Raw genomic sequence first — 17,399 nt, forward strand, 5'->3', positions numbered from 1 at the left:
TGTGAATCGTAACGAACCGCACCAAACGAACTTAAGCGAGACAAACCGAATTGGAAAGAACCGAATCGAAATGAATCGAGCCAAATTGAGATGAACCAAATCAAAGTAAAGCAAACCAAAATGTAACGAAAGCCACTAACAAATAATTCTAAAAAGGATATACATAAGTTCGAACACTTTAATATTTTTATACCTTATTAATGTAATTAATCAATGCACTTGTTAAATGCACATGCACATGTATGTATATATAGGATATACCTAATGATTGTATCCAAAATATTGATCCATGATATACTTAGTGTAATTTGCCGCCAATACATTCTTCCTGGTCATGACATCTTTTGTGAAATAATTATGTACTGATTTTTACATCATACTTACTTTATTTGTTTTATTTTCTAATTATTACATACAAACTGAGGAAGTATGGATAATTTTTATATACGACATATTATTTGTACATGCTAACTCTCTTTTCTTTGTTTTCCATGTAAAACCTCTATAACGGATAATGGACACAGCCAACTACCCTAAATCTCAAACCAGGATGTGGAACTCAAGGCCTCCTACATCACCATAAACCACCAGTACAGAGTGCCAAGACAAGCCAGCTCCACATCCAGATTCCCTGATGACAGCCGAACTTAAAACAAATGTTCTTGTATACCAAAGAGACTCTTTAATATTTGTTATTTACTATACAACCAGTTTAATTTAATACATTGTCCATCTAAGCCATAATTATTTTATTTTACACGTTTAGGGTCCAAACTTTTTCAGACGGAGGGGAAGTTATCATGATATAACATTTATACTAAGTTCTCATATAATAATTAGATCCACAGCAAGGGCTTTTATAAGTTATTATTGTGTAACATTTATACAACATTTCATATAATTATAGTTTAGCAAGTAATACATATCATCAGGTAAAATGCATATCCAAAATATCAGTAATTTCAGTCATAGCTTTTTAGATGGATGCTAGTCTAAGGTAACGAGAACACATCTCCTAGACATACTATTCAATAAGACAAAAGATATGTCTACATAGTTAATAGATTTAAAGCTTTCAGATAAATACTAGCCTAAGGTATCAAGATCCCATCTCCCAGACATAATATCCAATAAGACAAAAGATAAGATTTGTCTACATAGTCTTAAAAATGCCTTGAACTATTTTATTTAAGTAAATCTGTCATCACCTATATTAGAATAACATTCAGCAATTACTTCAATTTAGACTCATTAAGGATTAGCCCCTGTACAAGCTCGTCTATAGTACAACCATAATCTCTTTCAAAGCGTCCAGTAAGTATGTCAACAAGATTAGTGCCAGTCCAACAGGATTAACAGGATTAAGTATTCCCCTCTGTCTAGCCATTCATTAACCATAAGGCACAGCCCATCGTGTATCAACCAATCATATTTCTTTTTATTGTTCTAAGTTTTGTTAAATACATACAGAAGCAAAATGTTAAGCAGATGGGGTTTGACGCTCATACCAAGCAGACCTCTCTCCCACAGCCCAGAGGGTTGTACCGACTCTCTGCGGCATCCACAGCTATAGTTAAGATATTGTTCATTGTTAATTGTTCTTGTAAATAAAATTGTGATTAGTCTCCTGTGACTCCGGCTCTTTGCTGACTAATTCCCCCAAGAAAACCAGCACACCATTTGGAAGGTTTTGTTCTTTGAATGAACAAAATCTTCCAAATGGTGTGCTGGTTTGAACCATAATAATATCAACCTGTATTTCCTTAATATTTGAAATGGCCCCACGGACATATGTTCTAATATTCAATTTCAAATCAAGAATCTCTTGTCACATGCCTATTTAATTCATGTATTTGCAACCAATCTAGATCCATGCATTAGTCACAGATATCTGTTACTGATTCTTCTGTTGGATTTGTGATGATTCATGTCAATTGTAAACAATGCTGATGTTGATAAATTGCTGGATATTATAGCATCTATCGTATGTCCGACATATCAAGTACTTATGTGGTTTGCAAATGTTTTGTATGTTTGTTGTTTAACGCCTCACTCATCAATATTTCAGCTATATGACAGCGGTCTGTAAATAGTCAAGTCTGGACCAGACAATCCAGTGATTGATATCATGAGCACTGATTCATGCAATTGGAATAAACTGACATGCCACCACGTCAGCGAGTCTGAGCCCCTGATCGAGTTAGACGACAAGCTTAGTCGCTTCAAGCTCCAGTTGTGATTTGGCCATTTCAATCTTGGCCCCACTCCTTTGATAAATGACCAGTCCCTTACCCATGTTGATTGTTGACGGGCAATTCTGATCAAACAAAGCCATGATATCTACGTTTTGTTAATACCAAGTGATGCCAAAATAACAATTCAGCTAATCAATGCATAATTAAAGACAAAGGAGTCAGGGTTTAATGTCTGTTAAATCTACAGAGGTTCATATGGTCACTGCACAGTGATGTATGACACATTGGCATTGGAAATGTATACTCAACAACAAAAGTTCCTGTGACACCAATATTTTAGTGTATTTTTCAAACAAGTAAAGTTTGGTTTTCAATATTGTAGTACATGTATGGAATCAAGTCACAAAAATGCAACTGCTACAGAAAAGCATGCATTCATTGCAAAAGTTTACTTTTATGCAAGCCCCATGCATTTCACTACCCAAAAATGGGTATAAAAACATGTGCGTTAACGGGATTCCATATGCATTGTTTAGCATCGTGCTGACAACAACCACTCAGGAAAACAACAAAATTACGCAATAATTCAACATTACGAAATGCCACACCTGTCCGATAAATGAGCGTCTGCGAGCCATTGGTATCCTTGAAGCAGGATCGAGTCAACATGATGTTGCAAGACAATTTAACGTCCACAGAAACACCATTTGGTGTTTATGGCAGCGTTGGCACTAGGCGAATGCAGTCAGAGACCATCCTCGGATGACAAGACAACTGGATTCGAACAACACACCTACGAAATCGATTCCAGCCAGCAACAGTGACTGCAAGAAGCATCCCTGGCCTTCGATGAATATCTTCACAAACCGTACGTCGTCGCTTCAGATTTGCAGGGATTGTCGCCAGAAGACCCGCCAGACGTCCCATTTTGACAGGAAACCACCGTCAAGGACGTCTACAGTGGTGCAGACAGTGTCTACGCTGGACGGCCATGCAGTGGGGACAAGTTCTATTCACTGACGAGTCTCGTTTTCAACTCAGCCACAGCGATGGACGGATTCGAGTGTAAAGACGTCGAAGTGGATGTTGCGTCAATCATTGTGTCATGGAAGAAGATCGGTTCGGGGGCGGCAGTGTTGTGGTATGGGAAGGGATTACAGCAAGACAGAGGACCCGTTTGGTAGAGGGAAATCTCAATGGACAGTGCTGCTGCAACGAGATCATCGGCCCTGTTGTTCTACCGTTTTTGCATCGTCATGGCCCACCCATTACCTATCAACATGACAACGCCCGGCCTCATATTGCTTGACTTGTTCAGGATTCTCTTGAACAAAACAACGTGAATGTCATCCCCTGGCCGGCTCACTCCCCTGATCTCACACCAATCAAGCACATGTGGGATGAGATGGATCGGCGCCTTCGACGTCAACCACATGTTCCACAGACACTCCAGGAACTTTGAAACATGCTCCAGCAGATATGGACAGATATCCCACAGGACTTTGTGCGACGTCTGGTCCATTCCATGAGACGAAGATGTGTTGCTTGCATCGCAAACCAGAGGTGGACACACACGCTATTGATTTGTAAATTGACATTTTGGCATGTTCATGTTTTTTATGAAATCACGCATTTTCTGAAGTCAGTATGGCAAATTAAACCATTTGAACACCTAGAGGAGTCTTCTATCTGTTGCAAACCGAAATTGTTTCAGATTTGGTAAAAAACATAACTTTGCATTAAACCTTATTCAATGTGACAGGAGCTTTTGTTGTTCAGTATATTTTCAGTGTTTCAATTGGTCCACATGATCATTTGATGGGCAGTTGAACATCTGACTCGATCTATATAGTTTGGAGGTATTTGTTGTGTGCTTTATGTTATCTTTTTCTCTTTCTCAGACTTACCTGGCTTTAGCTAAAGGTGGCCTGGTGGAGGACCATGTGCTCATTCTACCAATTGAACATGTCCAGTCCTATGTCACATCTCCAAGTGACGTTCAGCGAGAGATTATTTCATATCCTTTTATATCAGTGGATGGATGTCACACATTCTAGACACATACCTTTAGGATATTGTCATTTTAGTTAACCTGGGCAAAAACTTTAAATGAGGCCATGTCTTTGTACAACATCCATTTTGTGTAGGATAAAGTATGTACAAGGGTTTCTATGAGAGGGATAAAACTGAGGTATGTCAGGCCTAACATATCATCTTGAGAATGAATGTTTTAAATGTGATTAAAAACTTACCTAACTTATAAACAATACAAAACAACATTTATCAATAATTTTATGTTTCAAACATTCTTTCCATGAACAGGTTCATTCACTAGGCTATAGATATGAAATGTTGCAAATTTGATCCACTAAGATATAAAGAAAACTTTTATCATTTAATGTTAGACCTTTTAACATAGTTCCTTTTCTACATTTTGTCCAAATGCAAATTAAATCTCTAGCTGGTGATATTGTCATATTACAATATCACCAGAACTTGTATATATAAAACTCTGAGGACATTATAACATCCCCATGTATGAGATTCAATCCCGACTGGAGAAGAATAGGATTACATCAGTGGAGTTTTATAAGTATTGCTGCGTTGCTTTCACTCATGAGTTGACCTACTTGTATGCTCACAGAAAGCATTTTAAATTTGAGCCCTGTTGATGCCTTGCATCCGGGTTTTCCTGTTTGATGTTTGCCTCCCTGCACACATAAATACTGCGAGCATGACTCACCATACAACATTAAATAAGAGTCATGCTAGCCTTTATTTTGGAAAGGCCTGGTAACCTCATTTTTTAGAAAAATATTGTTTTGTAGCCTATTGGTGTTTTTTTCAATAATGTTTCAAAAGCCCTTCATCAGTGTCTCTTGGTTAGATCAGTTGAACAGGCATTTATTCTAAGATTTATAGTAGGTTAACCAGCAGGTAAATTTTTGTATGCACATTCTAATAATATACTAAACCGCTAAAGAAACGTCACCATGGATAGATACATGAGAAACCTTATTTGTCCAAAAGCTGTAAACATACTTTGAGACATACTGAAAAGATGAAACTTGGCAAAACTGATCATCAAGGTTGAAATTAAAGTGTCAAATTCTTAGCGGATTCTTACAAAAGTTTGCATATCGATTTTTCAATCCATACCTCAATGAACCAAAAAAAATACACAGTCAATGCTTATAATTAAATTCGACAACCTAAAACATGTTTTATTTGCAATAGTTTAACCAAAAACAGTTTTATATATCAAAACAGACAAAAATGATTGATAAACATTCCAGGTGTAGGAATACATACAGTGGCGTGACATGAATCAGGTGATCGTTTAATTTATGCACATAACTTGACACGCCTACACAGTCAGTAGCCAATCAACAGAGAATGGGATCAAAACAATGTTCATTGGACCTGTCAATAAGGGCAAGGGGTGAAAGAACTGCAACTGTCAGACTGTAACGAACCGGAAGAAATATGTCCGAGAGGAGGCAGCTGTTTCAAATAACATGGTCAGTTACTGCAAGATTCATACATTACTTCCCTTACGGGAAACACAGTTGGAGAAATGCTAGTTAGAAATGAAACCCGAAGACATGAAAGTTGAACCGAGGCCAGCGGGCCTGCACATTTGCTGTTTCATTCATTCTCGGCCTTCGGTTTCAAAGGGTTGTTTGGACAATGAATATGCATGAAAGTCGCTAAATGTCCTGTGCATGACGATACACGTGAGCAGAAACGGAATTCCCTCGACTGTAATATTGGGATTCCCCGACATTCCGCAGTAATAAAAGTAGTGCACATCGGTTCTGGGTGGATTTTTATAGGGCAAGAAATGGGGGAACGCATGTTCATTTCAATCTGCACGGAACTCACGTGCATTTGGTTGGTTACCATGGCCGTTACCATGATGCATTTGAGCGATCAGTTTTATTGTCATCTGCTTTGTATTTTTATCATCAAATTTCATTTTTCCGGACAAGGTTATGTTAAATTTTAGAAACTTTGACAAAAATTACACAGATATTTAAATGACAACTACTTGTTACTTGGGGTGACGTTTCTTTTGCAGTTCAGTATACATTACTGTGTTTGGGTACCAGTTGTCTCTTAGTCTCTTGTGGTGATAACGAATTCCCCAAGATTTGAGAACACACTATCCTGTAGCCAGAACACTGAAAGGGGTTGTTTGAAAAGTTTGATATATTGTCAGATTGTGACTGTATAACCGATGAAACAACAGGGAGAACATTTCCTTATCTATGTTACCTATAAGACATGTTTGAAGAAGTACTTCAAGTCCAGAAACAAAGACGTTGTATTCTATGAGAGGAACTACAGGACACAACATCTTCAGATTCAGGTAACTGCACTTTAAGAAATAATTATTCGGAAATAAACCATTTACCTTATACTTGCATCCTCAGCTCCAACCAATGCATTTCTGGTTCATTATTGTGATATACAGTGAGTCCAGCTGTTTCAACCTTATTGTATTATATAAGACAGCTATGCGATAAATCACAAAGAACAATGAAGAATGAAGCGGGGTTTATTTCACGATAAGACATTGTTTTATCATGACGTCATTTCAAGGGGTTCGAAACTTGATGATCACGTATATTGGACAACCTTATTTTTGAGAGGCGTCCCTAGTGAGTTGTTCCCCATGAATGTATAGCTGGGCAGAGCAATGGCCGAATGATCGCATCCGAAAGCGATGACAAGAGATATGACAATTGGTAATGTGAGAAAAGGTACAGGTAATCGACGTGAGGATTATGAGAATATGCGGGAAATACCCATCCATCATAAATTGGACATGTCTGACACTGCTGGGGTTGGATTCTATTGAGGGAGTTATCATAATTTACACACGTGTAAATATTTTTTAAGCTTGTACATAATGTTGATATCTCATAACAAATAAAATAACAACTCCAACTCGTCGTTTATTTCTTAAATACAGTGAGTCCAGCTGTTTGAACCTTACTGCAGAAACCCCTCTTGAATATGTTAAACCTTTTCACACAAAAAACGTGCGCATGAATACATCGATAGCCTACATTTCGATTCATAACAAATTGCTGCCCATTGACCACCAATAGGAACTGTAAAATGTATTGATATTTCCTCTATTACATGCTGGGTCTCTAATACAAGACATGTCTCTAATACACATCTGGTCAAAGGCTCTCGCAAAGTTTATAGACAGCCCAGCATCTAATAGAAGAAATACAGTTGTTTGATGTCGGATATTTTTGGCTGCAATATGATGTTCCCGGCAGTGACCCTGACTGTTCTAATGAAGAGATTACAAGACTTTATGGAGGCTTATATTTTGCATACAAAGGAAATGTTTATGAAACTGTTAGGGAAATGTTTGATGGCCAACAGACTCGGAACAGGCAATTTCGTCATTGAAACATATGACAATGAAAGTTAAATATAACATTATAAAAAAGTGTTTGAAGAAACTTTATTCATGACATGTTTTTTACAAATATTTTTGTGGTGCCTCCGGCGCTCCCGGCACCCTCGATGCCTGAGTATCTCAACCGATCCTCTACCCTACTCATCGGCTATTGCCTCACCGGCACCACTGGCACCTCCTTCTATTACTGACTCTCATAGATCGTCACAACAGAGAGGCACTGGTGCAACCGACGCCTTCCCGGAGCCTGAGTATCTCAGTCGATCCTCCACTCTACTTTGGCATAAGTGGCACTGATGGCGCCATCGGCCCATTGCCTTACCGTCGCCACTAGCATCTCCTATTACGGACTCCCGTATGTCGTTACAGCGGAGAGGCAAGGTGAAACCACGTCTTTTTCAATTATCGCTGCTCCTATAGCTGCTCTCCCGTACTCTTAGGGATCGTGACTATCGTTCAACCTCCTGGTAGGAATCTTTTCAACCAGTAGACATTTGGTCTGATTCAACTTGCACACTTGTTGGCTGGACAAGGTTTTGTTTTGCGCTTTTGCGTTTTTCCTTAACCCCGTCGTTTAAAGCGCCATGCTTTAGGAGAGGTGACCTGCAGGTTCACTCCTTGGATGAGGCTGAAGGAGCTCACATGTTTGTTGGAAGCCGCTTCTTCAAAGCCTCCTACAAGCCGCTTGGCCAATACGTGCTAGGTTTCCATCAAAACATGGCTTCTGGTGGACAGTGTCTGTATCAGAACTGGCAGATCTTCATTGTTCAGGCTCATTTAGCCTGTTTCACCCCATCGTCATAGGCTACCGGGTACCCACTTCTAGGAATCATCATTGACCGGTCTCTCATATCACGGTGTTCAGTTTTTGCTCTGCTCCGGCCCTGCCATCCAATGACGACATCCACAGTCTTCTTCGTCGACATCTCCGGCACCAACACTCCTCTACCCTGCCTTAGCACCAGCGTTCCTCAAAGAGGCTCTTCCATGGCCCTCCCGGATTTACCACGGTTTTTGCAGCACTCGGGTATAACCACTTGTATGTGTACCACACAGTTCATTGAAGATTGTCTCTGTGTGGAGATTGTTTTCTCGGTTTTCTCGGCTACTGCGCAGGGTGATTTACATGTCACGTGTCAAGTACTCCAACTGTAAACATCTCCGACCAGAATTAGGTCAATTGACCTATGGGGAGCAGTGCAATGTGTTTCTACAGATATTTCTCAACCAGACGCATGTTGTAGTCCATCCACGTACAGGGGATGGAAACGGTAGACCTCCGGTACCAACACAATGTTTCATGTAATTTCTCATTTCGGACTCACTCATCAGGTTGAGAGCATGTTCTGGCACAGGCTCTGTCCAGGCCGGACATGGTGGCTCCCTCGGGTGGTAGCTCCACTCAGACTCACCTTGATCTGCCCAAAGATCGTCTCCCCCAACATTGATCTGCCACATGCCAGAACTGTCAGCGGACATCCTACAGCTCACCGGTGCCTGATCAGTAGTATAGGTAATGGGGGTTCTGGACCACTTCCACTGGCGCCGGATTCATATACCTATACTGCTACTACAGGTGGCATTTTTTATGCGTAAATGATGATGCGATTCAATGATAGTCATAAGATTAAGTTAAATTGGCTCTAGCTCACCAATACCTGGGGCCAATCATTGCTTTAGATGAGCCTAAATGGTAATAAAAATATTCTTCATTATTTTTATCGATAAAGCGATATTCAACATTTTTATTAAGTTCTTCATTCATTTTACTAGGAGACCAGACTATATAACTACACTCTTCTTGTACATTGATAAGAAACAATTGATAACCGTATTTGGTTGGTTTGACATCACTGATAAAATAAAAACCTTGTGGTAATTCTCTCCATTTAATAGCTTTTTCGATCTCCATTATTATATATATGTATGTAAGCATTTGTCTAAATGTGATCAAACGATAGTAAGCAATCTATTTTTAATCTCCAACCAGTTCTTTGGTTTTGGCACGGAATAATTGACGCGCTTGTTGCCTCCCCTGTTCTATGAACTTTTTTTTCTCATCCTCACTAATACCACTGGTCTTACGAGATTTTGATCGAATCTCCTGCTTCATTTCGTTGTATTTGGTGAGTTCTGACAACACTAAACGAAACTCATCCTCGGATATCTTACAATCGACCATTGCTGTTGAAATATGATCCTCAATGCTGTTCAACTTTGCTTCATCGAGTATCTGAATACTATCGTGTTTTAATGCTTTCTTTTGTAACCTACGAGAAATAAATTTTATCGCTATTCCTGCCAGTCCCGAGACTCCAGCGGCTATTTCCATGCCGAGCACGATAGGCGCGGCGATTATAGTTGATAGTAAACCAACACCTGCTACACCGAGTCCCATGCCAGCTGCTACAAGCGCGGTGTCAACTCCGTCGAGAGCATTCACGGCTCTGCGATACTTTTTATACAATCCAAGTCTCAACTCCCTATCCTTCTCTATTCGATGTTTTATGTCGCTTATTTGATGTAATCGAAATCCATCAACAGTTTCAATCTTTTCAATTGCTTCATCGAGCGCTGGATATAAACTCATAGTGTATATCACGATCATATAATAGTCTTTAATTGGTCTTGCTTAAATGTTTTGAGACTATACATCAACCTTATCAAATGTATATTATACGGCAAGAATATCTTAGTAAGAGAAATACTACCACTTTTAATAATTTGAACCCCCTCGAGGGTTGCAACGGGCGATGCTCCGATATGAATAATACTACAACGTCGACGCTCGTGTTTCTTGAGCCATTTACATCTCCGAACAAGACTTCAATAATAAGAGTAGAAATATTAGGTATTGCACTCAAGTTAACTTTAATATCATCGAATTCTGTAACCAAATGTAAACTAACATTTTAAGGCCGGACGACTATATAACATATGACCTGGGTTTTCTGGCAGGGGGGTGACTAACACACTTTTTCGTTTTGATGGGATATAAGCCGCGAGTACGATGCCACTATTTATTATCTTAGTTAAATTATGGCCCTTACCCATCATCGCATACGGTGGGGTAATGACGATATTCAGTAGCCACTCGATGTTTGTGTCGACCATAGTCCATTTATTATCGTCGTTGCGAATAATATTGTACGAAGTGTTTTTAAGGAGTCTACTGACGTTGACATCGCTTAAATCTTCTAGATTACCCGTAAATGTGACTTCTTTTCGCTTGTATACATTATCGTGTAAGTGTAAAGCGTATAACTTACCATTGCTACCGGGTTTATCGAATCCTTCCGTGTCTCCGAGATCGGAAAGCGCAATTGTATTACATTGTCTGAGCGTTCCAGGGCCTGATGCATCAACCATTATTTTTAATATGTAGTGTTACACTTAAGTATCCTATATGTACTGGTTGGTGTTTTACATCTAATACAGAAATTTTAAGGTCTGAAATAATACCCCGCTTCATTTTTTTATATTGTAATGGTGAGAAAGATTCCGTTCTACCGCTATTATATTTTTCATTTTTCACTGGAACAGATCTGAGCAGAGTTGAAGGACTTTCTAGTTTAATATTATACGTCGTACTGATTTGATCAAGGTGGATACACAACTCTTTATAGGGAACTAAATCGGGTAATGTATCTCCCTGTCGTGCTTCATTGGTTCTCATAATTCCCGTTTTAAGCCTAAATCCAAGTGTAACTGGTAAGTTACCATAAAAATAAATTGAACCTTTTTCTCCAGTGTCGAATTTCACTGTCCAATTCGACTCATTTTGTGTGAGACTCATTCCATTAGGCTTAAAAATTTCATCATTGAGTGAGCATACGCTGTAATACCCATCAGGTATAGTAATGAGGTTATTTTCTTCTTTTATAAACATCTCATTATTATATCTTGCAGCATTTATATTGGTCCACCGTGGGTAGTACGTTACGTCACAGATAGCTACTTCGAGTTGTCCATCCGAGTTATCGATAGTATGAAGCAGTTCAATAGACTGACCATTTGTTATTCCCGGGAGTGTAACATACATATTAAATATACAGTGATACTATATCATAACTTAAATATGAAATCAACTTACATTACTAATCAATCGATTATAGTAACTGCCTCTGGTGCTGAGTTTACCGTTAAATTCCACGATATCTTTGAAAAATACAGTTTCACTGCAACTAACGATACAATGGTGGACGATTAGTTTAACCGTCAGATGCAATTTTGGCAGAATCAGTTAAACTTTGCCGTATGGTGTGCCACAACGGGATGTGGCGTATCTGCTAATGCCCCAGGATTTAAACTATATAAGTCTGTTATATTATTTCACGTGTACTATCAGATTAGACATATACTTAAAGAAATTAGTGTTCCATTACCGCTGGATCCAGCATGGAATCACGCAAATAATCATTATAATAAGAGGGCCTTCGAACGTATTTGTAATGAATTTAATGTTTCTACGAGTAAAGATTGACGCATTAAAGGACCTAGCCATGGTCTAGGTATTCCGTACAATGGACAAAGAACTATTAAAGATAAAAGCGATTATTTAATTAAAGAGGGTGTGATCCCTTCAGGCTTTGCTCTCTCGAGTAAACAGTTTAGAGCAGATCGTATGAACTTTGAGAGTGGCATTCCTTATATTATAACAAAGTTTGTGCATCCAAACGATACAACAGACCCTTGGAATGAATTTCTTAATGATAAAACGGAAAATAATTTTAATTAATGAGTTAATGAATCGATAAGAACTTATGTGTGGGCCATTCTCGGTGCACAATCGCAAACACAAACGTCCATTATCGGAACTGGGACGGCGTTCGATGCGCAAAAACAGTTTGTCGCAAAAAGGGAGGACGCCATTAATTCACCAGTTGACATACCATCGTCTATGAAGCGTTTTCAAGATGCATTACAGTACGCTCAATCCAAAGTGGACTACGTTTATGCGCCGGGACTATACATGTCTCCGAGTAATATGGAACTTAAGATCGGTCAAGTGATAGGTTATAATAATAAAATTGTTATCGCTACCGATAAACAAAAACCAGGCATAAATTCAGATATTAACGTTGAATTAATAACGCAAACAATCACAGGTGAAAAGGGAATAGTCAAGCCACAGTTATCTACTAACACATCTTTTAATGCACAACCATCTACTGACGCACAAGTGTCACCGCATATTGCGGCTAAAAATCAACAACATATCGATGAAAAAACAGCGCTTGTATTAGGTGGAGTCGCAGTTGGTTTACTCATGATTTGGATAAATAGTTCTTAGCGGATACGTACAACAGCCCTGCAATTGCTACGATCAACCCCCACAAGTTTTGACTAAGCCAAGTGGTTGTCTTAGCTAATAAATTCAATAGCCAGGAAACAACACTCCCTATTATACCGGGAAGTGCGGCCGCGGCTTTCTCAGCGAGCTTTCCCAGTGCTGTACCTAATGCTTTTAAATGCTTTTTTATCCACTCTTTTATACCATCCGACGTAGGCGGTGATCCGCCACCACCTGTACCACCTGTGCCACTGGTTAACGCGAGAGTCAAAGTCGATATAATAAATCCCAACGCGGTTAAAATACTGGCAATGGTTATTCCCTGTTCTCTGAACAATGTTTTAATTTTATCGGCCAGTGTAGTGTCATCGTTGAGGACTTGATCGATAGTTACTCGAATTCGACTGATTTGCGAACGAAGTGCCTTTCTATTACTGGAAGCTGCTTCGAGGCGAGCCGATCTTTCGTCTTCTAAGTTACGCAATCTTTCCGCTACGCGGCGTCTACTGAACTCATCACCCGGCTGTTCAAATTTTGTTTTCTCATAAGCTATATGCTTGTCGAGTTCGGATAGCTTGGCTATATTATTGATGAGTTCTCCCCGCATTGTTTGCATTGCCTTGTCAAGACCTCGTAAATCCCTAATACTAAACTCCAAGGATGGTACCTGTAACGTGGAATATAGTAATAGGTATCTAAGATTTTTTCGAGTCCATCCGAGGCCACCATCGAGGAATCTTCCAAATCATCTGTATTACCGAGTTCATCACGCACGGTTCGAAGAACCTTAGTAGTCTTCGCGGGAAGTTTGGTCGTCGGTGGTCCACAAAACCTAAAGCTAGGGGCTTACGAGTACTAGAATGCATAAGATCAATATCGGGTTCGCCGCGTATTCGCAATATTCCTTTACTATCTATCGTAAACTTTTAATAGTGACGACCTAATGGGGTAACATAATTTTTATCATCTTTTAAGGCATCGTAATAATCATTGACGTTTGATTGTAAAAGTTCATCGTTAAGACTACTAAACCTGGTTTCATCAGTATCTTCGATTGGATTCTGGTTATCAAAGTCATCAAAGGTATCTAGATCAAAATCAGTCATTTTTATATTAAACATAGACATAGACATAGACATAAACATGTTTTCAATATAAGAATGTCTTCGCAATACGGACGCAAGTTAAACCCACAACGTAGACTTCGAGATCCATTAGGGGTCAAAGCAATTCGTCAGTCTGTAACTATAACTAATAACCCTAGTACCATCGATCAGAATCAAACGCTTCTGGTTCGCTTTCCTAATCTCGGCGCACACGATGTGTTAGTTCTGGGAACTGTCCGACTAGCATTTACGATTAGTTTGACTTCTACCGACGTTAACAGGGAGCCCGTTCAGAACATAGGTCGTGCTATCGTTAAGAAAATCGCGATTAAAATTAGCGGTAATGAGGTTTTGAGTATCGACGATAGTGCTGTATACTATTACTACATGGATCTCTGGAGAACGGATAAAGAGCGGGAAAACTTACAGTACCAAGGTATTTGTAATAAGAACACATTGAGACTGCGCGTGGGCGCTGAAAATGGTGTTGATACCAACGAAAAAGATAACCGATTCTATATTCCCCTAGACTTTGAATTACTAGATTCCCACATGCCCTTTTATCAAGCATCCCTAGGCCATAGGTTAGAATACGAACTCACTTTTAATGACTACGGTAGAGTAATCAGAACTGGTGGTGAAGATGCTAGCTATTCCATTGACAATATCTCTCTGGAGTACGATATGATAACGGATCCCAAATTAGCCAGACAAATTCGTAACCATTATACGGGAAGTTTAGCCATTTTGTACGATCGCGTGCTGCGACATCGAAAGATCACGAGGGACAAAAAAGATACGATGTGGAATATCAATCTGAACGTCCACACGAGGTCGTTGAAGGGTATTTTAATGTTGTTCGAGGACCCCTCCGATGCGTTTAAAAGAAATACTGAGAAGTTTTACAATCCCAAGATTACAAAAGTAGAATTGACTATCGAGGGCGTTCCTAATCAACTATATAGCCAAGGAATGCAAGCGTATCACCAGTGGGATGAGATTAAAAAACTTCCTTCTATAAAACGTTCCCCGGAAGTTATCGCGGTCGTGAAAGATCTGTCTCTCGGGAGTGTATCGATGGGTGAATACCTCACCACGAAGTACGCGCTATGGCTCGACATGCGAACAACGGACGATGATCAATTACACGGCAGTGGGAGGAGAATAGAAAATGCTAGCGAGGGTGTTACTATACAGATAATGAAGCTACAGGAAGCAGCTGGTAAATTAAACATATATTTGTATGTCATTATGGATGCGCAACTTAATATACAGAATGGAAGATTCGTGCAAGCAATCTATTAATAATCTTTTACCTAAAGATCCGCACTGCGCTATCATATGCGGGCAAACGGGCTGCGGAAAAACAGCTTTTATTCTAGATATTTTAGAAAGTCATTATCGGGACGTTTTCGATCATATTATTATTCTGTGCCCGACTATAAGCGTTAATAAAACATACCTATAGAGAGATTGGGTAATGAATGACGACGTGGTACACAGAGTCGATCCGGGCGATCGTTTACAAGACTGTTTACGAGTATGTCATGAAAAATACAAAGGAGAATCAACTCTTTTCGTTATAGACGACTGCAGCACGAGTAAAGAACTCACAAAAAAGAAAGATATGCTTTCGTATTTAGCATTCTCCGGACAGCATACTCAACATAGCGTTTGGGTACTTACTCAAAAATTCAACTCTGTCCTGAAAAATCTCAGAGAGCAGACCAAATGGGTAGCCCTGTTTCATTGCAAAGAACCGAGACTCATTTGAGGAATGACTACGTGAAAATGATGTTATTTATACCAAGCTCGAACGAGATAAAGTCAGAAAACTGTTATCGGCAACGAAGCACTGTAAACTCGTATTAAAAAGCGATCAACCAGCTGCTTATGCCATTGCTTAGCAAAATGTAGCAAAATTATGGCAAAATTATAGCTAATATAGCAAAATTATAGTAAAATGTGGCAAAATGTAGCAAAAATACGATAAATTGAACATTAGCGGTTAATATGACATAAAATGTGGCTCGAAATCCTCATTCTTTCGCAACAGTTCATTATTACTGGATGTATTGGATATGTCATATTATATTATGTTAGACTTAAATATCTCCTTAGGTATTACATTATGGAATGCGACGAACTCATCGAACAAATGCTCAAAGAATCTGATGTTGATCAACAAGTTACAGATAAATCTTTAGATACACATAGAGAAAGACTTGCGGCTTTGGTAGCCGGTGGAAAATGTTCCCAATATTTGGGGGGAAATTATACCATCGAAAAAATTGATAACATGACCGACGAAGAAATTAAAAAACTGTACGCGCGTTACGAGTCTAGACTTGGAGCTACCATGACTAAAATGATAGGGTCGGCTATATTACAACTATACACAGTCGTAGCTAGTACGTTTCTCCCTATCCCGGCAGAACATCGCATGTATTTATGCGAATCTCTCGAGAAAGACCCATTCATCGAACACGCTATAAGCTCAGTGAGCTGTGAGTTTTATCATAGATACGGAATGTTCTTAGCTCCACTCACCACAGCTTTAATAATGGCTAGGTATTGTCAATTTAAACATACGTGCCCACTTAATAATAATGGAGACTTAACAGGTGACACCACAACAGATTGCGGAAACGCAACAACAAGTGAACGAGGAACAACAGATAGTGAATGAGGAACCACAAACACAAAAACAACCCAGAGTGATGAGGAAAAAAACCCCAAAAATAGCCGCAGGAAGAATGGGAGGACTCGCGAGGAAAGCGAAATTAATAAATAATTCAAATATTGATCCGATTAAAACATGGGCACTAATAGGAGTTGCTGGTATAGCGGCTGTATGGTTGTTTTATAAGACCGGAGAAGAGAAAACGTCACCCCCGATGCCACAACAAGAAGTTCAATTAGAGGTTAGCCCCCATATAATGCTATAAGAAGCATGACTACTCCAGTTACAGACAGTAAAATGTTGGTAAACGCAACGTATCATTCAGTGGTGGTCACCGGCTAAAAATGATTACTAAAGCCACACCTCCCAAGCTAGATTTTAATGGATATGATATCGGTATGATGATTCTGGATATTGGATTAGCAATGGCAACAAAGGATATGCTCATCAAACAAGGGCTTATCCCGGAAGACATAATGAAGTAATTAATTAAACATTTGAATATGGCAACAATTGCGATGATGGTCAAACGCTAAAGAAGTTGAAGAGAAGCGTAAATGACATAATAAAGCATTAGATCAACTCGAAAAAGCTCAGTCACAATGGGCCAGAAATAGGACATTAAGATTAGACTTTATTCATGAAGAACTGCGTAAGGAAGGACATTCAATTCAAACGT

The 17,399-nt window shown here is 39.2% G+C and overlaps 1 protein-coding gene across 5 annotated transcripts in view; it reads left to right on the forward strand.

The window, feature by feature from the left end:
* LOC124114626 (CWF19-like protein 1) overlaps positions 1-17,399 on the forward strand; it is a 329,927-nt gene that overhangs the window by 273,182 nt on the left and 39,346 nt on the right. For all 5 annotated transcript variants that reach the window (XR_007218701.1, XM_048385574.1, XM_048385573.1 and 2 more), the window contains 2 exons: positions 4,097-4,212; positions 6,474-6,567. Coding sequence is in view for 4 of the 5 variants with exons in the window: in XM_048385574.1 (XP_048241531.1) it covers positions 4,097-4,212; positions 6,474-6,567 (210 nt within the window). In the remaining variant the exon portion in view is untranslated. The remainder of the gene's footprint in view (positions 1-4,096; positions 4,213-6,473; positions 6,568-17,399) is intronic.

The sequence above is a fragment of the Haliotis rufescens genome, unplaced genomic scaffold, assembly GCF_023055435.1.
Source record: "Haliotis rufescens isolate VD_foot unplaced genomic scaffold, xgHalRufe1.0.p SCAF_6, whole genome shotgun sequence".
Taxonomy (NCBI): domain Eukaryota; kingdom Metazoa; phylum Mollusca; class Gastropoda; order Lepetellida; family Haliotidae; genus Haliotis; species Haliotis rufescens.